This window comes from Selaginella moellendorffii, unplaced genomic scaffold, assembly GCF_000143415.4.
Source record: "Selaginella moellendorffii unplaced genomic scaffold, v1.0 SELMOscaffold_22, whole genome shotgun sequence".
Taxonomy (NCBI): domain Eukaryota; kingdom Viridiplantae; phylum Streptophyta; class Lycopodiopsida; order Selaginellales; family Selaginellaceae; genus Selaginella; species Selaginella moellendorffii.
The window spans coordinates 67,820-92,366 of NW_003314283.1; the positions used below are offsets into that span (position 1 = coordinate 67,820).

At 42.5% G+C, this 24,547-nt stretch overlaps 6 protein-coding genes across 7 annotated transcripts in view; 3 read left to right on the forward strand and 3 right to left on the reverse strand.

Moving 5' to 3' along the window:
• The window catches only part of LOC9642418 (venom phosphodiesterase 2), a 21,886-nt gene extending 12,688 nt beyond the window's left edge, over window positions 1-9,198 (reverse strand). Inside the window, exons 1-3 of one of the 2 annotated variants that reach the window (XM_002973594.2) lie at window positions 8,759-9,198; window positions 7,647-8,669; window positions 7,509-7,592 (exon numbers count right to left, since the gene is read on the reverse strand). In XM_002973594.2, coding sequence (XP_002973640.2) covers window positions 7,660-8,669; window positions 8,759-9,185 — 1,437 coding nt within the window. In that variant the 5' untranslated portion in view covers window positions 9,186-9,198 and the 3' untranslated portion in view covers window positions 7,509-7,592; window positions 7,647-7,659. Of the gene's footprint in view, window positions 1-7,508; window positions 7,593-7,646; window positions 8,670-8,758 lie in introns of those variants that run through there. The other variant, XM_024678544.1, reaches the window with a different exon arrangement.
• LOC9642417 (venom phosphodiesterase 2) lies at window positions 5,819-7,522 on the reverse strand. The gene is made up of 3 exons (XM_002973593.2): window positions 7,459-7,522; window positions 6,981-7,393; window positions 5,819-6,931 (listed from the first exon to the last, which is right to left on the reverse strand). The coding sequence occupies exons 2-3, from the start codon at window positions 7,363-7,365 to the stop codon at window positions 5,910-5,912; spliced, it is 1,407 nt and encodes a 468-aa protein (XP_002973639.1). The 5' UTR covers window positions 7,366-7,393; window positions 7,459-7,522; the 3' UTR covers window positions 5,819-5,909.
• A 1,062-nt stretch (window positions 9,199-10,260) lies between the features above and the next one.
• On the reverse strand, window positions 10,261-11,859 carry LOC9642419 (transcriptional regulator ATRX homolog). Its single transcript, XM_024678517.1, has 6 exons — window positions 11,748-11,859; window positions 11,282-11,698; window positions 11,170-11,213; window positions 10,876-11,107; window positions 10,594-10,825; window positions 10,261-10,517 (listed from the first exon to the last, which is right to left on the reverse strand). Exons 1-6 carry the CDS (start codon window positions 11,797-11,799, stop codon window positions 10,349-10,351), a joined length of 1,146 nt encoding a protein of 381 aa, XP_024534285.1. The 5' UTR covers window positions 11,800-11,859; the 3' UTR covers window positions 10,261-10,348.
• Window positions 11,846-12,647, forward strand: LOC112347515 (pentatricopeptide repeat-containing protein At2g01510, mitochondrial-like). Its single transcript, XM_024678518.1, has 2 exons — window positions 11,846-12,346; window positions 12,548-12,647. Exon 1 carries the CDS (start codon window positions 11,846-11,848, stop codon window positions 12,332-12,334), a length of 489 nt encoding a protein of 162 aa, XP_024534286.1. The 3' UTR covers window positions 12,335-12,346; window positions 12,548-12,647.
• A 1,377-nt stretch (window positions 12,648-14,024) lies between these two features.
• Window positions 14,025-14,798, forward strand: LOC112347482. Its single transcript, XM_024678418.1, has 3 exons — window positions 14,025-14,099; window positions 14,162-14,470; window positions 14,544-14,798. Exons 1-3 carry the CDS (start codon window positions 14,025-14,027, stop codon window positions 14,796-14,798), a joined length of 639 nt encoding a protein of 212 aa, XP_024534186.1.
• Window positions 14,799-20,091: 5,293 nt separating this feature from the next.
• Window positions 20,092-22,572, forward strand: LOC112347483 (pentatricopeptide repeat-containing protein At2g33680-like). Its single transcript, XM_024678419.1, has one exon. It carries the CDS (start codon window positions 20,092-20,094, stop codon window positions 22,570-22,572), a length of 2,481 nt encoding a protein of 826 aa, XP_024534187.1.
• Window positions 22,573-24,547: the final 1,975 nt, after the last annotated feature.

Consider the following 24,547-nt stretch of genomic DNA (forward strand, 5'->3'; position numbering starts at 1 on the left):
GGACTCGGTATCAGACCCTATACTGGATCTCGGACTCGATCTCGAACTCGGTCTCGCACTCGATCTCACACTCGTTCTCGGACTCGATCTCGGACTTAGTCTCGAACTCGGTCTCGCACTCAGTCTCAGAGTCAGTCTTGGACTCAGTCTCAAACTCGGTCTCGAACTCGGTCTTAGAGTCGGTCTCGGACTTGATCTTGGACTCAGTCTTATCCGATGAACTCTTTATCATTTTAGCTGTGCCTTTGGGGATCCTTTAGCATTCGACACTTTGGGGAGTTGGTTCCTTACAACTATTTTACACACCAAAACTGCCATAGTGCTATTTGTCAAAAACATCTACAACGATGCTTCATATAGCATGCTATTTATAAATCCCCTATGGACAAAACCCACACGTGGCATAGTCCAAGTGGCATTCTTCAATTGGATGGAGTCCAAATGCCTATGAGATGAGCATATATGCAATTTGAATGGTACATGACTATGAAATGATGGGTCATACATGCAAGTCATATATGTGGCATGGATGACCCATACAACATCCCATTCATCATTGTTATCATTGTCTAAGTGTGACTTAGGGTTCTTGAGCAGGAAAGGGTTTTTGGAGCCATGTCATTCAATTTCAATAGTGTAGTTGTTATGGCAGCAAAGTTGGTTTAGTTTTTTGGTGGTGACTAGAGACATCCACAATGAGTAAATCTTGCCCATAACTCAAATTCATGAAATTGGACTCAAATACAAATGTTGTAAACAAGTGTACTGGTGAAAGATGAATAAAGTGTGGGATTATTATTAAGCTTCAATTCCAACATTTGTTTAACTAGTGAGAGAGAAGATGAAGATGGAGATCTTGACATTCTAATGATGAATAGATAAATTTCCAAATTGGAAGGTCTTCATTATGGTACTTTTTGTAGAGCTTTAATAGCTTTTTGAGGTCAAGGGGATCTACTAGTGTAGTGGCATTTTGTGTATGGATGCACTTGAAAATTCTTAAGACAAAGACCATAGCTTACCTTACAAATTATTTGGGAATTACATGGCTAACATTGTACAAATATATGTGGGTGGTGGATACAAATTGGAAGAGGATGTACCATAAGATACCGATAGAGGAAGTTCTTAACCATGTTTGGACTAATATTCCCATGAATCATGCAAAGATAAATTAGGGAATTATTAACTCCCACTCTTGTTATTAAGCAGCTAGTTAACATTTTAGTAGGTATTAAATTTGCAAGGCATTAATTTTATATAATCCAAGAAGGCTACAAATTAGGCATTTATCATGAATTCATCAATAGATCTACACCAATAAGACACTTTATACACTATTCTATATAGATTATAAGTGTTTTTCTTCTTTGTTTTTTCTAACTATTTCTTTATGTTTTTGTAGCATATTACAAACTTGTAACTTACAGGTTTTATATCCATGCTATGGTTTGTGGGGCAATGCATTTTATTGTGGCCTACTAGCTATCTACGACCAAACTATTTTCAACACATATGCACAAGTTATATGTTGTTTGGGAGGCCAAAATGAATAAAGAGTGATAATACTCTAGAACACAATGCATGGAGGTTGATATGATCCAATGTTAAGGCATAAAGGCAAGAAGTTTTATACATAAAATATCAATATGAAACTAGGTAAGTAGTTTATATTTTCTTGAAATTTACTTTTTTGAGAGTTTTCTTTAAATTGTATCAAGCATTTGTGGCAAAAATTGTACAAAAGAGTGGTATAATTTTACAAGCATCTTTTTTAGTTTATGGAGGACATTAGTATTCTCGATGTAACCAATGCATAGCATAAGTAAAGCTTTGGAGTCTTGCAAAGGACATTGTTGATTAGGTTGCAATATGGAATTTATATGAGGTTTGTCCCTTTAAATGTGGTAAATACTTCAAAGCATCTCACATCCCTACTAATTTATTCCAATTGATGGAGCAAGAACTCAAGTAAGATCAAAACTTTGTTTTGCTAGGCATTTTAGCATTAGTTAAATTATTATTTTTTACTTCCAAAATAGTCCAAGCTCCTTCACCAAAGGATATTGAAGATTTGCCAAAAGAACTCATTTCTAGTGTTGATAAAGAAACTTTGGGATATGTTAGTTTGCTTCAATTTGCATTTATTTTGCAAAGCCATTTTTCTTGTAAAATGTTAATTTTGTAAGAGACTAAACAAATGTATAAAAGGGATAATGGGTAAATCGGGCATAGTTAACTAACTTGAGGTATAGTTTAGCTCCTATTTATGTGTCTATCTTTGTTCTACGTCTGACTTGGGTCTAAGCCCAAGTTCCATATTATGCTAGCTGGTGAAATACCCATATTGTCGTGTTAGGCTACCGATATACTGAAATAACACTAAACTCTATTTAACTTAGTTTTAAGTGTTGGTCATAGCATTGGGATGTTAGAAGTTCTAAAATTGTTTTAAAGTTGCTTCGTGCTTCTGTCCCTTCTCTATTTGGGCTAAATGCTCATGAGTCACTTCATGCTCCAGTTCTTTCACACCTTGGCTATAAGCTTAAGAGTTTGGCTCTATACCTCCATTTAGTGGCCCAAGGCTTTGAAACTTGGGTTCTGCTCCACTGTCCTTGGACATATAGCATGTGACACATGGCATATAAAGGGTTTAGGTTCCACTTTGTGGTTATCCTATGGTAAATCACCATAGGATAAACCACATGCACTACAAAATCTTATCATTGACTTTTTTTAGGCATTTTAAGTTGAAAATATAATAAGCATTTAATATATCCTAAGGCTATATTAAATTTAAGTTTAAATTTAGTGATTTATCATATTATTTAAGAAGTAGAATAGCTAGGGTTGTTTATTATGTATTGGTAAATAGTTGGCTATCTTTGGGAAGCTCTCTAAATGCCAATATTAAAATAAAATCAATTCCACATTTTCAGATCATATCATATAGTCAATTACAAATTTTAGTGTGAACAAAAATCATGTCAGATTTTAAATTTACAATAGTAATTTAGATTCTTTTTTTTGTTAAAAAATGGATTGCTAATCATATTTTCTGGTTTTTGCATAGCCAAGAAGCTACAGCCTATTGTGTAAGATGGAACTCACCATGGTGTTGATCTTTTTGAGCACACTTGGATTTTTTATACTTGGATCATCTATGTTTAGATTTGGATCTTTTACAATGTCACTTAATACACACAAAGTTGGTGTTGTGATTGCATTGAAAAGGAGCCTCCTAGGACTCAGCATGCCCACCTAAGCATGTCAACCATGTAGCATGATGGAGCAAGGCTGCTCTTACACTCGTGCCCAGATGGAAGAGATGAACAAGATCAAGGCGTAGGAGTGGAGAGTGATTTTGTTTGCTCTGTAACTTTTGTTCTAGAGTGACAAGCAAGACGAGGAAGAGTCGCAAGTATGATCTATGATGGGCTGGTCTACAAGGTGCAGGAGTTTGATATTGTGAGAGCCAATGTTTGGAAAGCCCAAGCCTATAAGGATTTTTTGATCACTTTTTGGAATGATCTTGAAAGTGATCAATTCTAGGAATGATGCCTTTTGCTGATATACTAACTTAGAACACAATGGTTTTATATTGTCCTTCTCATGGTTTATAATTTGTTCTTGGAATGTGTTGCTTCTAGATTAATGATTAAAGATGGCAAAAGTTGTTAAATTTATGGTTCTTAATTTGGTTTAGGGTTTCTCGGGGATTTAGGGCAAAATGACACACACCACCAAATTAATTGTGCCTTGGATTTCGAATGATGACTCCAAGATTGATGTAGCGTGACTCTTCATTTCCATTTCCAAGCTGAAAGAACTCTAGTAATTTAACAAGAGTGTCAATTGAGTGTTGGATCGTTGTCTATGGTGAGTATCATCCCTTTATTTCGATAGTGATTGATTGTTACACTATTAGGATCCTATCCCTTACACCCTAAGCCAATTGGCTAAAGGGGTGATCATTTGATTGCAAGACCTTTTCTTTATCCCATTATCCTGACCTAATGCTTAACAATCCTCCCTTTGTTAGGGAATGATTGTCCATGATTACACTTAGGCCACTCTAAAAGGGGTGATCACTTGATTGTAGGGCCTTTTCTTTATCCTATTATCCTGACATGGTGCTTAACAACCCTCCCCTTGTCAAGGAATAATCATCCGTAATCACACTTAAGCCACCCTCCGGTCACCAAATAATCCTCCGCAATCACATTTAAGCCACCCTCTGGTCACTAAATAATCCTCCGCAATCACACTTAAGCCACCTTTCGGTCACCATGGTCCTTCTCTTAAGGTCTATCAAACCTTGGTTCTCCCTCTAGATCCACTATATTGAATATTCTTTCAAAATATTTTTGCCTTATTCATTAGCCACAAAAATCAAATTGGGCTCCAATACCAATATTAAGATCCTATCCCTTACACCATAAACTAACTGGCTAAAGAAGTGATCACTTGATTGCAAAGCCCTTTCTTTATCCTATTATCCTAACCTGGTGATTGTGCTATTGTAGGCTAAAACACTACGTTCTGCAATACGAAAAGGCAAACCCCCAACAACTGCATTTGAGCAAGCAGAGTGTTGTGTTGCATTGCATACATTGCAGCATATGAGCAACATTCAGTAAGTTATGTTTTCATCTCCTAACAGTCACGGCTATGCCAATAACATTTCCTCCACCACAATCAGGGCCAGCACTCTTCCCACTTCGCTGGAATTGATAACAGCTGGGTATCCATTGTAGCATGGGAAACCTTGATTAAAGTCTCAGTGTTCTTACATTTCAAAGAAGTTGCGAAGAAGGAAAGAGAAAATGTACCTTGTCAAGTGCCAGATGATTAGAATGCCTGCTTCAAACTATCGCTATGAGTGATTTCATTACTCAGACTGCGAGCTTGTGAAACTCACAGTCGCTTCTAAGCACCTGTCGCAAGCCACAGGATAAAGAGTTATAGAAACAAAAGAACATCCAAAGAAGACGCACCATGAAGAAAGCCAAATGTCCAAAATAATGACAATTACTTGTTCTGGCCTTGAAAGAAGATGACAACTTAGAGAAGCGACCCGTTTGCAAAGGTTCGCTGTTGAAGAATACACAAAACAAGAGAAAGGAAGTCAGTACCATTTCCTTCTTTTGTCCGGAACGCCCCGATGTTTGGAGCCTCTAGCGGCAAGAACCACCAGACTGGATCGAGCTTCTCGACAAGGAAAATCGATCTATAAGTAGCGTGAGTTCTCTAGCAACAATGTTTAAGTTGAAAGAGAATCTTTTTTATATTTTACCTGTTATCACTGCCAATATCACCAGCAGCAGCTACGTGCTCAGAGTGTAAGCTTGCGCAAGGATAGTTGGTGTCTCCAAGCGCAAGGATCTCCCTGTTCATCTCTACGCGAGGGTTCTCACTTGAAGCTCATCAAGGCAAAGAGCTCGTGATTCACTGCCGGGATGTGGCCGGGACACTGAGCCCAAGATACCAGGAGTTTTAATCACTTATCTATTTTGATGGTTTAATCTTCTTTACATCTGTGCGAAAGTGATGGCCTATGGCTGCCGCAAGAAGCAATAGCGTTATAACCTCTCAGATAGGAACTCCTATTGTTTCTAACAGGTATGACGGTCTTGCTTACACGTGCAAAGCCGCCAGCGAGCGGCCATTCTTTACCGCGCAGCAAGCCACGGACGCAGGGGAGGTTCTCTCTCAACATTCCATCGCAAATCTCCGTCTCAGGCGATGATTCAAGCTCTGTGCTGCGAGCGTCGCAGCCGGGCATAACACTCATGGAACATTGCTATCTTTCGACTGATTAAATAGAAATAAAAAGAGTTAAAATAAAGGTTCACTATAGCAAATGACAAAAGGTGGCGGAGAAAACGTTGTAAAATATGCATTTGGATCTAGCGAATTATTTTCTTCGTCAAGCTCCTGGTCCCATTGTTCGCTACTCCCTTGATCCCCAAGATCTGGGTGACCACGTTGTAGATCTCCACATTGACGAACGCTTCCACCTGTTTGCCTCTCGCGAACCTCGGTCCCGCCGCGAAGAACACCGCCCTCATGGACGCGAGAGTGTTGTCGTAGCCGTGCGCGCCACCGCAGTCCGGCCCGCTCGGCCGCTTCACCACCACCTTGTATCCCTCGGCCACCATCCCGATGATCGGCGAGATCCTGTCACTGCCCGAGTAGTGCAGCCGCGGTGGCAGCTCCTCCCGGACGAACACCTTCAGGAACTTCCCATTCGCGACTTTGCCGGAAGCAAGCGCAGCGTTGAGCGCCGCCACCATGCTCTTGAGCTTCTTCGCGGCGAGGCGAGCCGGGGGCCGGATCGCCAGCACCGGGGTGACGCTCTCGATCCAGTCCGCCGGGAGTTTGGTGTTGGCCGCGGCCGAGAGCTCGTCCAGGGAGATGATCTTGGTGTCGCACGTCCCCACGAAGCCATGGTCGCTCACCATGATCACGTTCACGTCCTGGAGGATCTTCCGCCGCTCGAGACCGTCGAGCAGCCTTCCAAGCACGGCGTCCACTCTGGTGACGGCGTCGCTGATCTCTGGCGAGTCCGGGCCGACAATGTGAGCTTCCGCATCGGGGTCCTCGATGTAAACCGCGATCAAGCTCGGCCTCTGTGCTTCCGGTAAATCCACCCAGCTCAGGACAGTATCGATGCGGGTGGCGAAAGGAACGGACTCGTTGTAGCGGTGACAGTAAGCCGGAGGACACGTCCATTTGCCTTTGGCCACCTCGGAACCCGGCCAGAAGTAAGTTGCTGCTTTGAGGCCATGGTTGACAACTGTTTCCCACATAGGCTCGCCGAGCCACCACTTTGGATTTGTATCGTTCTTCATGAAGAAAGTTTTCCTTGAGGCGTCGGTGGGGTCTCGAAAGGAGTTCAAGATAATACCGTGCCAAGCAGGATAGAGACCTGGCACCATTTAAACAAGGCTGAGAAGAGAAAATAAAGGCTTTCATACCAGTTGCGATGGAGTAGTGGTTCGGGAATGTAATGCTCGGGTACACTGGAAACATCCCAGGATAGGCCTCGGTTCCATCTCTCTTCAAACGATCAATGTTGGGAGTTGCAACCTTCCACTGGTAACCCCATCTAAAACCGTCTGCAGAGAGCAGGATCACAAGTGGTTGCTTCAAAATCTTGAGCGAGTGCGAGACAGTAGAGCGCGAATCAGCTCGCATTGCAGATTTGTGGCATGAAGAGAGCGAGACTGAGAGGAGTACGACTGCCACTGCAAGAGCAAGGCAAAGGACTGCACCAACGTAAATGGTATAACTAGCCTTTATCGAAGTTCTTCCCTGGCGCTCGTTCTTCAAATCCGTCACAGCGCCTCCGTCATTCTTCATAGCGGCAAGCTACGAGCGAGAATCACGCCTGTTCGAGGAAAAAAGAACGCAAACAAATAACACAGCAGTAGGCGACAGAAATGAAGACTATACCTTCGAGAGGAGAACTCAAGAGGACTCCAAACTCTGTCTGACAAAAAAATCGTGCTTGAAGCACACTCGAGAATGAATCTTAAAAGATGTCACTTTACAAGCACTATTGCCCGTGCACTTATTCACCGTTTACTCTGCAGTGGAAAACATGTTAGCTAGAGATTAGCAGCCCAATAGAAGAAACTCACCATGGTTAGAGGGCTACTTAGAGAGGAGGATACTCTGGGGAAAAGCTGTCGTTCCGTTGTTACTGGTCCCGTTGAGCCCGAGAATAGTTGCAATCACGTTGTACACCTCCACGTTAACGAAAGACGGCACCTTCTTTCCCCTGGCAAACTGCGGCCCATGCCCGATGAAAATCGTCCTCATCGAAACCAAAAGATTGTCGTAGCCGTGAGCGCCTCCACACTCTGTGTGAGTCTTCCTGGGACGTGTCAACTCGACTTTGTAGCCTTCTTCCACCATCCCAATAATCGGCTGGATCCTGTCACTCGCGGAGTAGTGCAACCTCGAAGGTAGATCTTCTTTCAAGTAAACTTGCAGGAACTCCCCGTTCGCCACACTACCAGAAGCCAGCCCCTGCTTCATCTTCTCCACCACGACCTTTGCGTCGACGTCGAGAGGCGGAGTGATTGCGAGCACCGGACTTGTCGAATCCACCCACTCCTTTGGAATTTGGATCCAGCGTTCCAAGTCTTCTAAGAAGATCAGCTTCTTATCGCAAGTTCCAACCATGCCATGGTCGCCAACCATGATGATCGTCACCTCTTCCAGGATGTTACGTTTCTCAAGGCCTTCCAGCAGCATTCCTATCATAGAATCCACCCTGGTGATGGCAGCGCTGATCTGAGGTGCATCCGGTCCTACTTGGTGGCCTTCTTCATCCGGTTCTTCGAAGTAGAGTCCTATGAAACTTGGCCGCTGTGGAAGATCAAGGTATCCCAGAACAGCGTCCACTCTCTCCTCGAATGGAACCGACTTATTGTAGCTCGGACAAATCTCGGGACGACAAGGCCACGACTTTCTCACCACCTGTGATCCCGGCCAGAAGTAGACAGCCGCCTCAAGCCCGTTCTTCACGACTGTTTCCCAGATTGGCTCGCCAATCCACCACTTCGCGTTGAGATTGCCCATGAAGAACGTCTCGTTGCTCGAGCGAACAGGGTCGCGAAAATAGTTCGCGACGATTCCATGCCAAGCGGGATATAGACCTGTAAGAGCAGCCAAAGTCTATAAGTACTTCCACGAAGAAAACATCTCTAAGAAACGAATGGAAGGAAAGAAAGAAAGAAAAGCTTACCAGTAGCTATGGAATAGTGATTCGGGAATGTGACGCTGGGATACACTGGAATCATCCCAGGGAACGCTTCGGTGCCATTGGAAATGAGGCGATCGATGTTTGGAGTCGGGACTTTCCACTGGTATCCCCATCGAAAACCATCCGAGGAGATCAAAATCACCAGCGGCTTGTCGAGAACCCTGAGCGGCCTCGAAATCTCGGACGAGGAAGCCGATCTGTGCTGCGTGGAGAGGACGACCACGAATGCGAGCACCAGAGCAGCCATGACGCCGAGCGATCCAGCCGCGAAGCAAATGCAGCGCGCGAACCTGGATCCAAGAGCTTGCAGCTGGAAATCTGGAGCTACCAGCGGCTCCACCTCGTCGGAATGCGCTCCTCCACCTCCACGTTGCTGCGCCTCCTCGCCCTTGCTCTTGCCGTCCTCCATTGTCGTGAAGACCTAAAATATTCGGGCGAATATCCTTGTAATGGATATGCCTTATGCTTTTATTATTAAATTTATAGAAAAGATTGAAGTTTTAGATTTTAAATGCTAACCATAGCTTTCTCTACAGCTAGATGTCTTCTCTAGTTCTTGTGAAAGTTGTTTTTCTTGTTTGTATTTTCTTTATTATGTGATATCTCTTGAATGTTTTTTGAATAATAATTATATATGTTTACTCCATCATTCCTTATTTGTGTGTAGTGGTTGCTTGAGAAATATATATACTAATGTATTTTGTCCTTTATGTATCTCATTCATTAGTATTTATAAAATCTTGCAACACCCAAGAAGCATGAGACCAATGGGTTCACATATGCTGTAATGACAATTGTTGTGATTATTTGTTGTCCAATCTCATTGGCATTTATGTAGTCTACCTTAAATATATATTCACAATAGAAGATAGTACATAAATTTTCTTATATTAAAACTAAGTTGATGCGCTCATAGGAGTTTAGGGAGGAACCCAAGAAAAGATAGAGAGTGGGGATAGAACTTGGATTGGTTTCACCAATGGTCTAATGCCTCCAGACCAAAAAAACATGTATTTATCCATAAGTACAACAGTCGAGGGTGCCATTAACATTCTTTACTTTCGAGTTAATCTCGACCTCTTTATTTTCTCCGTCATAGCAGTAGAGTTTGTATTGATGTCCAAGATCTAAATCACATGACTTAATGTTGGAATCACACCACTCTAATGTAACTTGTGAAGGCACCCTTTCACCCTTGAAATTCTTGCAACCGGCATTGATTACTACAGGATTGCCATCTTGCTTGCTAGTACCACGTATATCACAAGTATCCAGCCAGAGGCCAGTACAAATTCTGCGCAAGAAACACTCGTGACAAGAAAGAAATGATACCAATACAACAATTAACCATAAGCCTCTCATATTAATAGTGTAGCCTGAACTACAGTTGGATTATTGATAGAATAGGATGTAAACTGAGCATTTATAAATCTCTACTTCAACACTATTTTTACACACCAAAACTGCCATTTGTCAAAAACATCTACAACAATGCCTCGTGGCGCTTATAACAATAATAATTATTATAATCCAATCTTCACACACTTGTTATATTTTGACGTTTCGATGGAATTAAGTTCCGCGTTTTGGAATCGTGATCTTTCCACCCGACGTGTTAATGAGAGCCCGAAACTGGTCCATCGCCGCCGTCTCCCTTTCCTCCACAACCGAGAGCTTCTTCTGGAGCGCTTCGACTTTCACATTAGCTCTCTTTTCTCTTCGAGCACGCTCTCTCGCAAGCCTTGACAAATCCAAACAACAAATCAATCGGAGTAAAGATTGAGAACAGAAAAACAAAGAGAGAAAAAAATACTTACATCATCTTGAAATCGTCTCCCCCTCCCATCAAGTCCGTCTCTCGCATTGGCTCCGGACTCAAATCGCGGTTCCTGTTCTTCTCTCTTTGGATGGCTTTCTTCTCCAAGAGCCTGTCCTTGCCGGTTGCCTTGGGCAAAAGCTCGTCCATTACAAGCTCGTGTTCCTTAACGAACTTCTTCTGCTCTGCCTTTTCCTTCTTCCTCTTTTGCAGCCTCTCATCCTCCTCATCCACTGTAAGTCATGCTTTAGCAGGAAAACGTGAAAAGAAAACTCGTTCTTGCCTTGATTGTCGTCTCCTATATTCCACTTGTGATTCGTTCTTTTCGCTGCTTTGATACCTTGGTAGTACTTGTCAGCGAGTTTGCCAGAGTTCCATGCGTCTGCAAAACTTGAGAAGAGCTTCCGGGTCTCCTCCGCCGATAAGCTCGAGAAGTAAAGGCCGCGGTTCTCTTTCAGCCATGTCGCAAACTCGGGGTTTTTTGCGTAGTAATCGTCCATTGTGATCGTCTCGACCTGCATTGAACAACAAAGAGATATGAGAGCAAACGATCGGCAGAAAAATCCTCTGGACTCACTTTCTTAGCTCGTTGATCATCAGACTTTGCTGAGGCCTTATGATCTGGAAGAAAGAAAACCAATGGTCACTAGGAGAGAAAAAGAAAGGCGAGGAGAAAGAGAAAAACTTACCTTTGAGAATCCTCTTGGCTTCCTTCAGTAGCTTCTTCTTCTTTCTTCTCTCGGATTCGCTCTCACTGCTGCTCACATCGTCACTGCTGCTATAGTCGTGGCGCTTGCTCCTTTTCCTTCGTCTTTCGCCCTCCTCCTCGCTTCTCCTTCTCTTCCTCCTCTTCTTCTTCTTCTCCTCACTATCATCGTCTCTTACTCTCTTCCCATCCTTTTCATCGTCGCTGGTACTGCTGTGATGTCTCCTCCTTGATCTCTTCTTTCGATCTTTCCTCCTGTTTTTCCTCCCACCATCGCTCTCGCTATCGTTGTCGCTGCTACTGCCGCTGCTAGAATGCCTTGCTGATTTTCTCCGGTGCTTACGCTTCTCGTCCTTGTGCCTCCTCTTCCGCCTGGATTCCTCGTCTTCGCTGCTGTAATCTGCCAAGAAACCCTCGAATCCAATGCCGGCACTGACCAGAGACCATACCTGACGAGCTCGGCCAAGAATCGGAGCGATTGCCTTCCTTGAGCGCATCCATCCAAGATTAGGGTTCTTTGCGAATCTAGGGTTTTTCAAAATGTAGCATGAAAATCCATTCCAAGGGCAAAAGCTTGGGATCGGCAGTGGCGCTTCGAAATCCTTCAAGATCTACGAGAATCTCCGCCGGGATGGCCTCCAGCCAAGTTTCCATCGTTCTTGCGGCTCTCAAGGTATGCATTGTGCACGCTCGATGCGGCAGCACGGCCGACGCGCGCCTCGTCTTCCAATCGATGCAGCAGCGAGCTCTGGTCGATCTGGTCTCGTGGAATGCCATGATCCGGGGCTACTCCGAGAATGTGGACTTCTTGCAGTGGTTTCTCAGGATGAAAGACGAGGGATTCCAGCCCGATGATCGATCTTTTGTGGCTGCGCTCAAAGCGTGTGCTTCGATCGTTGGCACTGGAGAAAAGGAGGAACTCATGGAGAGGAAAGAAGATCGCACAAGAGCGCTCTTGGAGAGTGAAGATCAAGTCTCTGGAGAAAGGGATGGCTGTGCACGCAGCTCAAGGTGGTTTTCTCGGACGGGACACTGATAGCGAACAGCTTAGTGGACTTCTACTCCAGATGCAAGGAGGTGGAGCTTGCTAGCCGGGTTTTTGATGGGATCCAGCACCGGACTACTGTGTCTTGGAACTCCATGATGATGGGATGCGTCGAGAATGACGAGCCAGAGGTGGCTCTGGAGCTCTACGTTTCCATGCATGACGAAGAAGAAGGACGACCAAACAAGTGTGCTCGCGGCACTCAAGGCGTGTGGGAACTTAGCTGCTCGAAAACAGGATCAAGAACACAGGGAAAAACATCTAGAGAAAGTCGCAGCGATTCACTCACAGGCTGTAAGATCCGAGATACACTCACCTGGGAAGCAGCTTGGTGGATGCCTACGCGAGGTGTGGAAGCCTGATCGATGCTCGCTCCGTTTTCCAGCAGATGAAAACTCACGACACCATCGCGTGGAACTCTCTCATCCTTGCTTACGTCGATTCCGGCGACGCCGAGCTTGGGCTAAATTCATATCTGGAGATGAAGAAGCAAAGCTGCTGCTCGCTAGATCGAGTAACGTATCTCGCTGTTCTCAAAGCTTGCGAAAATTTAGCGGCGCTGGAAACCGGGAGGATGATCCACGAAGAACTCCACGCCAAGGTGGTGAACGCGCTGGTGGACTTCTACGGCAAGTGTGGGAGTTTAGTGGAGGCCCAGCAGGTTTTCGACGAGTTTCCAGCGGGATCCAGATAACTTGGAACTCGCTGATGGCGGCTTATGGCAACGCTGGAGAGGTGTGGAGAGTTCTCAAGCTCCTGGAGACGATGATCCAGCACAGGGAAGAGCCCGACTCGGTAACTTTTATGGTGGTTCTCAGCGCTTGCAACCATGCTGGACTGGTGGAGCAAGGCCAGAACCTCTTCGAGGCTATGAGCTCCGAGTTTGGGATCTGGCCTTCGATCGAGCACTGCTGCTGCGTGGTCGATCTCCTCTGTCGAGCCAACAGGATGGAAGAGGCAGTGATGCTGGTTACGGAGAGAAGCTCGAGTTTTTGCTCGTCGTCGTCGGCCAAGCTCTGGATGGCGATTCTCTGCGCTTGCTACAAGGCGAACAGCAATGTGGAATTTGCGAGGATTGCTTTCAAGGCTTTGGAACTGGATGAGAAAGTGGCGACCTCATGGCAAGCATGGAGAACTCTACGTCCAAAACTTTCCCGCCTATGATTTGATTATTGTTGCGAATATGCGCTTAGGGTTTTTGAAGTCAACATAAACTGTAGGCTCCATTGTCTTTTTTCAGCCTGTATCTTGGCAGTTTCTATGTATTCCTCCTTGCATGTTCATCCTTTCTAGCACGTCTTCATAGATAAGAACATGATTTAAATACAAATTACTAAACTGATGATTTCTGAGACAGGTTGCATCTCAACAAAAAGTCGTCTCTATGACCACTTGTGCAATGTCAATGGCAAACCTTCTGGCTTAAGTTTTCAGCACATTAATACTATTAATATTATTATTTATGATTAATTAATATTTTGTAGAATTAATTTTATGAAGCTATCCGACTTATTAATCTATTAAAGTAATGTATAACCTGTTTTACCATTAAAGTTAGTATACTACGTGCGAGTATAAGAAAAACACGTGGTCAAGCTACACTGTTGCACTAACTCATTCAGCCCACTATAAAAACTGATTCTTCTCCGGTGTATCCCAAAGGTGATTTGCAATAGCAACCATGGCGACGATGCTTGAGGCCTTCGGTTCATTGAAGGAGATTGGTGAGATTGTTGGGAGTTTCGATTTCAGTAAGGTGAAGTGGAACCTGTCTTGTCTGAAGCAGTGCTTAATTTCAATCCTTGTGCAAAGCTGCAGATTGATGTGCGTTCCACGAGTGCCGAGGATTACCTCCACACAAACCTGGCACCGTCATTTGGGGACCTGAATGCAGAAACAGTGAAGAAGATGGATGAGGTTCTCAAGGTTTGCATCGCGGGAACCACCACTCTTCTCGCCAAAGTGCCACCAGAAGAGCGAACTTGGGAGAAGGTCAACTCCATGTTCATGCAAAACCCCCTGGTTGAGCCAATGGGTGACGGGGTTAGCAGAGCTGACAAGTTTATCAACAAAAGCTCTAATGATTTTAAGTTTGACGGGTCACCGGATTCGGCCATTGTGAGAGCAGTAAGTTCTGTGACATTATGTCTTATAACAGCAGAGCTCTACTAACCTTTGGGGCCTTCTCTCTACAAACCAGGTTCAGACCTGGTTTGTGAATTTCATTGCAGATCAGGACGTCCTGGAATCAACCAAGATCAACATTGAAGTTCTTGGGAGAATCGTTGCTCAGTCAGGGGCAACCATTAACAGCTTTGAAACTATATTTGCCAAGCATGAGTACCACGAGAAGACCATGGTTGACATTGGGGTGCTAAGGTACCCTGATATGCTCAACCCGTACTTCAAGGTTTGTGTCATGTTGCCAAGTATTTCAGTCAGCTCATGCTTTTAGCATAGGTATACCGCATCAAACTCTTTGCCTGGTCTGATAGCAGCCGTATTCTGTTCCATCAGGAGGATTCCAATGGCATCACTGGAGGTGAGATGTGTAATGTAACTTAATGCATGGTTTTTACGTCTTGCTTGCAGAGTTTAACTTCCGCAAGTTTAACCCACGTAAGGAAGTCATTGACAAGATGAACCCAAATGCCAAAAAAAAGGCTGTGGAGGATGCTGATAACATATTTGGTTTCTAGTATCAAGGCTGCCTGTCATTCACTGCATGTCATCTACTTGAAAATAACAGCTATTCTTCTTTTTTCTACTGTTTTTTTTCTAAGTTATGATTTTCATTGCCATGCTCAAATCATATAATGCTAAAGCTTCCATTGATCTCTGAGTTGTTGAAGTGTTTATCCAAAGTTTGGTTCTTTATCAAGATTGACTTATGTAGTGCTTCCAATCTCATTTATATTCATGAGGGTGATTTGGAAAATAACTTTTTGTACATGTTATGGCCACTTTGAATACAGAAAAATGTTTTTTGGTCTAACTAACACTTTTATTATTTTTTACCATAATGACTTTCATGATTTTTGTAATCTCTTCATTGCCACCTCTTTTGACAATAGTTTTATCTTTTGTAAGACCCAATAAATGTTCTTCTAATCAAAATTTGGAAGAGTTTTTGAGTTATATCATTTCCTCATGTGGCATTATTATAAACTTTGCCAAGGTTTCCATCATTCTTAAGTGGCAACACTCAACTTTTGTTCATAATGTTTAATAATTCTTTGTCTATATGAATTTCTCTTAGTGCTTTATTCAAGACTTCTTCAAAATTGCTTCTCTTTAAATATTATTTAATTTAAAGGATTTATTTATTTATTTGGCCCAAACTTCTTATGATCTCCTGAATTTTTTTTCCTTTCGGACAACATGAAATTATATTTTGTCAAGGAAAATACTTTAGATTTCACTTTGGGTGCTATTTTGTCACAAGAGGGACTAAATAACAAGCTTTATCTGATTATTTTTCATTCTTGGACATACACAGATGTAAATATTAATTATGACACCTTCAATAAAGAACTTTTGCAATTGTAAACCTTTTTAAAATGTTATTTCTTTGAAAATTCTCTAACATATAACCACTACTTACATTGATCACAAAACCCTTAGTATTTATTTCTGACACACATCCTCCCATAAGGCTATTATTGGTAAACAAGAGTTTAATTGCGGCCATCCTTAACTCCAATTACTAATATCATGAGCTCTATTATTTAATCAACTAGCTTGGGTATTCTATACTTAGGAGCCTACTTCATATTTTACACATGCTTTTGATTTGATTGTAAGCTTTTACTGCATTATCCACTTTTGTCTTACACCACTTCAATTGCTACTTAGTGCTTAACATCAAAGGAAGGGTGTTACATATTTGCCCATCTCTCTGTATCCACTAGTTATAATAGAGATTGAACTTTAAACATTTACTCATGAGATTTGAACTCAATATTTATTATGCATATGGATAAGCATTTTAGGGGTAAGGTTTCCAAAAGGTTATAGAGAGCTTATGACATAATTTAAAAACTTTCTTAAACACCTCCCCATCTAATAGTTGATATGTAATTAGGTTAATCTTATGTTTATAATAGGAAATACCTAAAATATCATTGGATATTCTGGCATATTTTACCAATTAATGATTGGTATTCATTTAAATCAATTTTATATTTATAAATTTTAAAAATTATTAATTTTAAAAAATTCCTTCTATATACAGTTATAATGCCGTATACTAATATTAGTATAGTGGGATTTTGGTAGGCATCAAATTGGTTTCAATCTGGACCACTCGCTCTTGTATATAAGTTAGTTTTCAGGCTAATTGATATACACATTTCTATATTCCATTTCCATATTTTATACACTCATATTTGTAACACATGTGATCATAGGATGAAATTTGGATATACTGTCACTGTGGATCCTTGGAACCTTAGGGGATAAATGGGGATAAAATAGCCATTAAGGGCTCTTTTATCAAACAATTGCCCTTTTTCCAGTTGGGTTAAGGGGCAAGAGATAAAGTATGCTACAACATTGGTGGAGATGAGGGGCAATTTTAATTGTCCTTGAGGAGTGTTTGGATTTGAAATTCTACTTTAGATATAACTTTTGCATTGTTTAGATCTCTCCTTCTTTATAGCTTTTTCAATTTCTTATCTTTTTGCTTTTTTTCCTTTTCATTCATTTTTATGGTAGACTAGTAGTCAATTTTGACCCTCTTCCTTTGATTTTGGAGTAGAATTGGTGCAATTACTTGATGCTATGTGGTTACTGTTAAACAATTAAACTCAATTGATGGCAACATTCACGAGGATTGGTATAGCTCTTTTTGCTTTTGCTATCAATCCTTGAGTCTGGCTGGAGTTCTTCCATGGGAATTCTAGGGATGATGTGTACCATTGGTTTCATCACTTTAAGGTGATTGCCACATATCATTCTTAGGATGATGCTTAGTGTTTGCATGGTCCCACATGTCTCCAAAGGATGGCATTGCAATGGCACAATAGTTTGAGTGTAGCCACTCATGAGGATTTGAGCATTCTCTTAGTTATCTTCAAATGTGCATTTAGACATGCTAACAGTTGTAATGATGTCTTCTAACAATTGCATCGTCTTTGCCAAAGGACATTTAAGTCTATGATGCAATTTAATGTTTGTTTCTGAAGTCTCTTGCTTTATGTGAAGCTTAATATATCAGAGTAGATCAAGTTAGAAATGTTGTGGCTAGCACTTCGTCAAAATTTTATAGGACTTATGCATGCATTTGCTCTAGCCACCCTTAATGATGCTCTTTGCTTGGCATAATGTTATAACACGTCATTTCTTCCACTTTTCGCTACATGTCTTTTAGCTCACTTCTTGTGGGAAATTATCTTATTCTAATAGAGGTTGATGTTGTTGCTACCCAAGTTCAAAAATAAAGGCGAGGACATAGTCATGGTCATGATGTCCATTGTTGGGTGTATGATGAAGTTGGTCATGCTTATTAATGTTGTCAACATTTTCCAGATTGGTGACTTTCATTTTTTGGGTGGAGACCTTGGTGTTAACAATGTCCTATTGGTGTTGCTACAGTAGAAAGTCTGGACACCGAGATGCATCCAGGAAATGAGGAATTGCACTTATTATCCATAGTTAAACAGTTTGGTGGAACGACTTGTTTAGACATTCAAAGGAATGATTGCGAAAGTACGTGAATTTTCAACATTTGGATTGGGATAGTTATTTGTTGTCTGTTTGATATGCATGTGTCACAGGGGTGCAATGTTCTTTTGGTGCTTCACCATATAAACTCCTATATAGTCATGATCCAATTTTACCAATGGAGCTCGGTTTACTTTTGCGATTGCTACAAGCTGCCAATGCTAGGTCATGGGATCAGTATTTGACGAACATTCTTCCACTTGTCCAAGTGGAGTCTATTGAACACTTGAGCTGCATATAAGTGGGACAACAACGGCACTACAACTTTCATCATCATCCACCTACGGAATATAAAATGGATGACTTGGTATTAGTTTGTTTTCCCCATCTTACGATACATGGTTTATTTAAAAGGCTCTTTGCTCAGTGGAAAGGATTATATTGGATGTTACAACAAGTTGGACCACAAGTTTATGAGGTTTGGCATAATGTCCAACATGCCACTCCTCTAGAAATTATGCATGTGCAACAGTTGAAACACTTTGTACAAAAAGATTAGGAATAGCTAATACCACTTACAGATCTGCCAGTGCCTCCTCTTGACATTCCTTCAGATCCTAGCCCATTTATAAAAGAACCCTAATGGTTTTTTATTATTCCGAGAGGAGGGGATGATATAAAGTCTAAGTGTACAGTTATAATGTCGTATACTAATATTAATGTAGTGGGATTTTGGTAGCTATCGGATTGATTTCAATCCACTCGCTTTTGTATATAAACTAAGGTTTTTGGGTTAATTGATATGCATATTTTCTGTATTCATGCACTCATTGACTTCCATAGTCATTATACATCTTTTAGACAGCAATTTAAATTAAAGCTGAATTTATTAGTAGACTAAGGGATTATACCTAAGTATTTTCCAGGTGGAAAAGAAGAGAATGGAGAACACATCAAATATGGAGATCATGAATTTAATGTGAGCTGGAAGAAGATTTGATTCCAACACTTAAATTTCTTCTTCTTTTAAAACCTACTTGAAATTATTCTTCTACTTGTTTATTAACTCTAAAAGGTTGGTGGAGCAATAAGAATAGGAACATGGATTTTCATCTAGAAGCATTTAAGAACCTTCACATGTAGCATGTGGCCCTTAACTTGACTATGTCTATGTAAACATTTAATTAATGTAAGCAGCTTCTTGTTTAAATTGGTGCTCTCTAGTTCACGAATCCTTATTTCAAGCTGATTAGTTTGTCTCTCTGGATAACTTCACAGCAACATCAAGATGAAGGCTGTACTAATTTGTTTCCTTGTGATAATTCTTGGCTACTATGCAACTCCTATTTTTCAAGGCTACTACTTCAACACTCCTAATGAATCTTGTGATCAGGAGGACAGAGTCTGCACTGGTAAGATGTATGGGAAGCTTAGTGGCCACAACTGTAAAAACAAAGGTGGGAAACATTATGGATATCAAGGCGATTGTCTGAAAATCAACCGAGCAATGGGCCTTGAGGGTGGATGTTGCTACTTGAGCTGAATCACTTAGAGACATTGACATTCACTTACTATCAAGATGCAAGAAATTTGATAATCAGCTAAATTACAGAATGCTAGTAGTTTCTCATCACAGAAAATTTCTAATAAAACATTCGAACAAGTCCTATGCAACAGGAGGTCACACCGCATGACTTCCCGACGAGTTTGACATGCTAAAGCAGTATCACAATTTTGGTATAGGTACCTTCGATTAGCCAAGTTTGCAATGCGGGCGAGCTACGTGATCTCAGTGTGAGCACTTTCTTAGCTTGTTCATCATCAGACCTTATGATCTGGAAGAAAGAAAACCAATGGTCACTAGGATAGAAAAAAAAAACGAGAGAAAACTTACCTTTGAGAATCCTCAGTTGCTTCTGCTTCTTTCATAGTTCGCTCTCACTCACTGCTGCTATAGTCATGGCGTTTGCTCCCTTCGTCCTTCATCGCTTCTTCATCTCTTTTCCCTCACTATCATCGTCTCTTAGTTTCTTTCCATCGTGAATTAGGGTTCTTCGCAAATCTAGGGTTTTTCAAAATGTAGCATGAAAATCCATGCCAAGGGGAAATGCTCGGGATCGTCGGGCAGCGGCGCCTCGAAATCCATCAAGATCTACGAGAATCTCCGCCGGGATGGCCTCCAGCCAAGCATTTCCATCGTTCTTGCGGCTCTCAAGGTATGCATCGGCGCGAAATATCTCGCGACAGGGGCAAGAATCCACAGCGATCTGGCCGACCGCTGGAGCAGCAGCATCTACGTCGCCAACAATCTCATCTCCATGTACGCTCGATGCGGCAGCATGGCCGACGCGCGCCTCGTCTTCCAATCAATGCAGCAGCGAGCTCTGGTCGATCTGGTCTCGTGGAATGCCATGATCCAGGGCTACTCCGAGAATGGGGACTTTGAATCGGCCTTGCGGTGGTTTCTCAGGATGAAAGACGAGGGATTCCAGCCCGATGGTCGATCTTTCGTCGCTGCCCTCAAGGCCTGTGCTTCGATCGAGAAGGAAAAAAGAATCAAAAGGAAAGAAGATCGAACAAGAACTCTCTTGGAGAAAGTCCGGGAGATTCACAGGGACGTTTCTTCTTCTTCCAGGGATACTTTCGTCGCAAACACACTGATAGAGGCTTATGGAAGCTGTGGAAGCTTGGAGGAGGCAGTGGTGGTTTTCGAGAGCATGGAAGAAGTGGACTTGGTTTCGTGGACTTCGATCATTGTCCAGTGCGTGGAGAATGGTAAATCCGGGAGAGGACTCGAGTTCTTCGACCGGATGGTGAAGAGTGGATTCGTTCCAGATGGTCGGACCTTGGTCGCCGTTCTCAAAGCTTGCGAAGGTGTTTTAGAGGAAGAGCGAGGAGATGGAAAGCTGTCATCCGGCTGCTTGGGAAGAATCAGAGAAATTCACTCTCGAGCATCTTTGACATCCTCGGAGCTGGATCTATTCGTGGCGAACACACTCGTTGGAGCTTATGCCAGAGCTGGAAGCTTGGATGACGCTCGTGAAGTTTTTGACAAGATTATTCAGCGAGACCCAGTCTCGTGGACTAAAATGCTCCTGGGATACGTCGACGCTGGCGAGCCTGAGCTCGCGCTAGAATTATACTCACGCATGAGAAGCGAAGGATCTACTTTACCGAGCGAAGTGACTGTCGTGGCTGCGCTCAAGGCGTGCTCGAGCTTGGCTCACGACGAGCAAGCGACGATAGTCGATGGAAAACTTGTGAAGATCAAGTCTTTGGAGAAAGGGATGGCTGTTCATGCAGATCAAGGTGGTTTTCTCGGACGGGACACTGTGATGGCGAACAGCTTGGTGGACTTTTACTCCAGATGCAAGGAGGTGGAGCTTGCTCGTCGGGTCTTTGATGGGATCCAGCACCGGACTACTGTGTCCTGGAACTCCATGATGATGGGATGCGTCGAGAATGACGAGCCAGAGGTGGCTCTGGAGCTCTATGCTTCCATGCATAACGAAGAAGAAGGACGACCAAACAAAGTTAGTGTGCTCGCGGCACTCAAGGCGTGTGGGAACTTAGCTGCTCGAGAACAGGATCAAGAACACAGGAAAAAACACCTAGAGAAAGTCGCAGCGATTCACTCACAAGCTCTAAGATCCGAGATCGAGATCGACACTCACCTGGGAAGCAGCTTGGTGGATGCCTATGCGAGGTGTGGAAGCCTGATCGATGCTCGCTCCGTTTTCCAGCAGATGAAAACTCACGACACCATCGCGTGGAACTCTCTCATCCTTGCTTACGTCGATTCCGGCGACGCCGAGCTTGGGCTAAAGTCATATCTGGAGATGAAGAAGCAAAGCTGCTGCTCGCCAGATCGAGTAACGTATCTCGCGGCTCTCAAAGCTTGCGGAAACTTAGCAGCGCTGGAAACCGGGAGGATGATCCACAAAGAACTCCACGCCGAGAAGCTGGACTGCGAGACGAAGGTGGTGAACGCGCTGGTGGACTTCTACGGCAAGTGTGGGAGTTTAGTCGAGGCCCAGCAGGTTTTCGACGAGTTTCCAGCGGGATCCAGGAACTTGGTAACTTGGAACTCGCTGATGGCGGCTTATGGCAACGCTGGAGAGGTGTGGAGGGTTCTCAAGCTCCTGGAGACGATGATCCAGCACAGGGAAGAGCCCGACTCGGTAACTTTTATGGTGGTTCTCAGCGCTTGCAACCATGCGGGACTGGTGGAGCAAGGCCAGAACCTCTTCGAGGCTATGAGCTCCGAGTTTGGGATCTGGCCTTCGATCGAGCACTGCTGCTGCGTGGTCGATCTCCTCTGTCGAGCCAACAGGATCGAAGAGGCAGTGATGCTGGTGACGGAGAGAAGCTCGAGTTTTTGCTCGCCGTCGTCGGCCAAGCTCTGGATGGCGATCCTCTGCGCTTGCTACAAGGCGAGCAGCAATGTGGAATTTGCGAGGATTGCTTTCAAGGCTGTAGTGGAACTGGATGAGAAAGTGGCGGGGGCTTATGTTCTCATGGCAAGCATGGAAGAAATGGAAGAACTCAAAACTTCCCGCCTGTGATTTGATTATTGTTGCGAATATGCGCTTAGGGTTTTTGGGTGGTGGAGGCAGTTTCTATTGTTCATCCTTCCTAGCTATTTGATGGCGACTGGAACAAAGTGATAAGAACATGATTTAAATATGGATAGTTAACTGATTAATTCTGAGACAGGTTGCATCTCCAACAAATTGATGAAGTTGTTTTTATGACCACTTGTGCAACTGTGGAAATGTCAATGGCAAACCTGTTGCTCAGCAACTTAAGTTACTCAAGTTGAAATCCTCAGCAGATCCTGTTCAACCAACATGATGTAAATAACTAAACTGGCAATCTACAAAGTCATATGTTTGTGGATCCAAAACAAAAAGAGCGTGAACAACAAGCACAAATTATAATAGTAATTTAATAATAAAAAAGATTATAGTTTAAATGTAATTTATGGTTAATATGATTCTTCATTTAAAGTGCAATATTTGTAGAATTAATTTTTATGATGCTATCTGACTTATTAATTTATTAAAAATAATTTGCTATGTATTGCATGTAGCAACACTTTTTTTTTTAATAGTAGTGTTATTCCTATTTATTAATCCAATTGATCAAATGGAAGTTTATATTATAAACATGTTAATAATTTATAAAAACAAAAAAATCTTATGTATAATAAACTAGAATATACTAGGAAGTGTTTAAGTTTATAAATTATAAACATGTTTATAGATTATAAATACAACCATTAAATGGTATAATTCTAGAATATCCAAATATATTCTATGTATATTCTTAATCGAACCAAAAAATGTATAATCTATTTTACCATTAAAGCTGCTCACATTCCGCCCATTATAAAAATTGAGTTTTCTCCGGTACCTATCCCAAAGTTGATTTGCAATGCGACCATGGAAACGATGCTTGGGGCCTTCGGTTCATTGAAGGAGATTGGTGAGATTGTGGGGAGTTTCGGTTTCAGTAATGTGAAGTGGAACCTGTTTTGTCTGAAGCAGTGCTTAATTTCGTTCCTTATGCAAAGCTGCAGATTGATGTGCGTTCCGAGAGTGCCGAGGATTACCTCCACACAAACCTGGCACCGTCATTTGGGGGCCTGAATGCAGAAACAGTGAAGAAGACGGATGAGGTTCTCAAGGTTTTCGTCTCGGGAACCACCGTTCTCGCCAAAGTGCCACCGAAAGAACGAACTTGGGAGAAGGTCAACTCCATGTTCATGCAAAACCCCCTGGTTGAGCCAATGGGTGACAGGGTTAGCAGAGCTGACAAGTTTATCAACAAAAGCTCTAATGATTTTAAGTTCGACGGGTCACCGGATTCGGCCATTGTTAGAGCGGTAAATTCTGTGGCATTATGTATTATAGCAGCAGAGCTCTACTAGCCTTTTGGGCCTTCTCTCCCCACAGGGTTTGTGAATTTCATTCCAGTTCAGGACGTCCTGGAATCAACCAAGATCAACATTGAAGTTCTTGGGCGGCCGACCATTAACAGCTTTGAAACTTTATTTGCCAAGCATGAGTATCACGAGAAGACCATGGCTGACATTGGGGCGCTAAGGTACCCTGATATGCTCAACCCGTACTTCAAGGTTTGTGTCAGGCTGCCTTTAGTATTTCAGTCAACTCATATTTTGAGCACAGGTGTACCACATTAAACTCTTTGCCTGGTCTGATAGCAATTGTATTCTGTTGATTCCAATGGCAAGGTGAACTAAAAAAGAAGGCTATGATAACATATTTGGTTTCTGCTACCCCCTAAAAATAACAGTTGTTTTTCTTTTTTCTACTGTTTTTCTTCAGTTTACAGTTTCATGAATTTTTATCTTACTAATACCAAACTATATGTTGATACTGAAGATTTAAGATCTCTAAAAGTGATTCTTAATGTTTCTCAGTTACTATAACGCTAACATATTATCAGTAGATCATAGAGCAGTTATTTATCCCAAAGGTAGGTGGCAAACTAGCTCATGGAACCTGGATGCAAACT

Coding starts and splice junctions, on each gene's coding strand:
- LOC112347482 (XM_024678418.1), top strand. CDS start 14,025: ATGGCGACGATGCTTGAGGCCTTCGGTTCATTGAAGGAGATTGGTGAG. Junction 14,100..14,161: donor GGAGTTTCGATTTCAGTAAG/GTGAAGTGGAAC, acceptor GCAAAGCTGCAG/ATTGATGTGCGTTCCACGAG. Junction 14,471..14,543: donor ATTCGGCCATTGTGAGAGCA/GTAAGTTCTGTG, acceptor TCTACAAACCAG/GTTCAGACCTGGTTTGTGAA.
- LOC112347515 (XM_024678518.1), top strand. CDS start 11,846: ATGAAAATCCATTCCAAGGGCAAAAGCTTGGGATCGGCAGTGGCGCTT.
- LOC9642417 (XM_002973593.2), bottom strand. CDS start 7,365: ATGAAGAATGACGGAGGCGCTGTGACGGATTTGAAGAACGAGCGCCAG. Junction 6,932..6,980: donor CCACTACTCCATCGCAACTG/GTATGAAAGCCT, acceptor AAATGGTGCCAG/GTCTCTATCCTGCTTGGCAC.
- LOC112347483 (XM_024678419.1), top strand. CDS start 20,092: ATGAAAATCCATGCCAAGGGGAAATGCTCGGGATCGTCGGGCAGCGGC.
- LOC9642419 (XM_024678517.1), bottom strand. CDS start 11,799: ATGGATGCGCTCAAGGAAGGCAATCGCTCCGATTCTTGGCCGAGCTCG. Junction 11,699..11,747: donor TTCTTGGCCGAGCTCGTCAG/GTATGGTCTCTG, acceptor GTTTCTTGGCAG/ATTACAGCAGCGAAGACGAG. Junction 11,108..11,169: donor ATGATCAACGAGCTAAGAAA/GTGAGTCCAGAG, acceptor TGTTCAATGCAG/GTCGAGACGATCACAATGGA.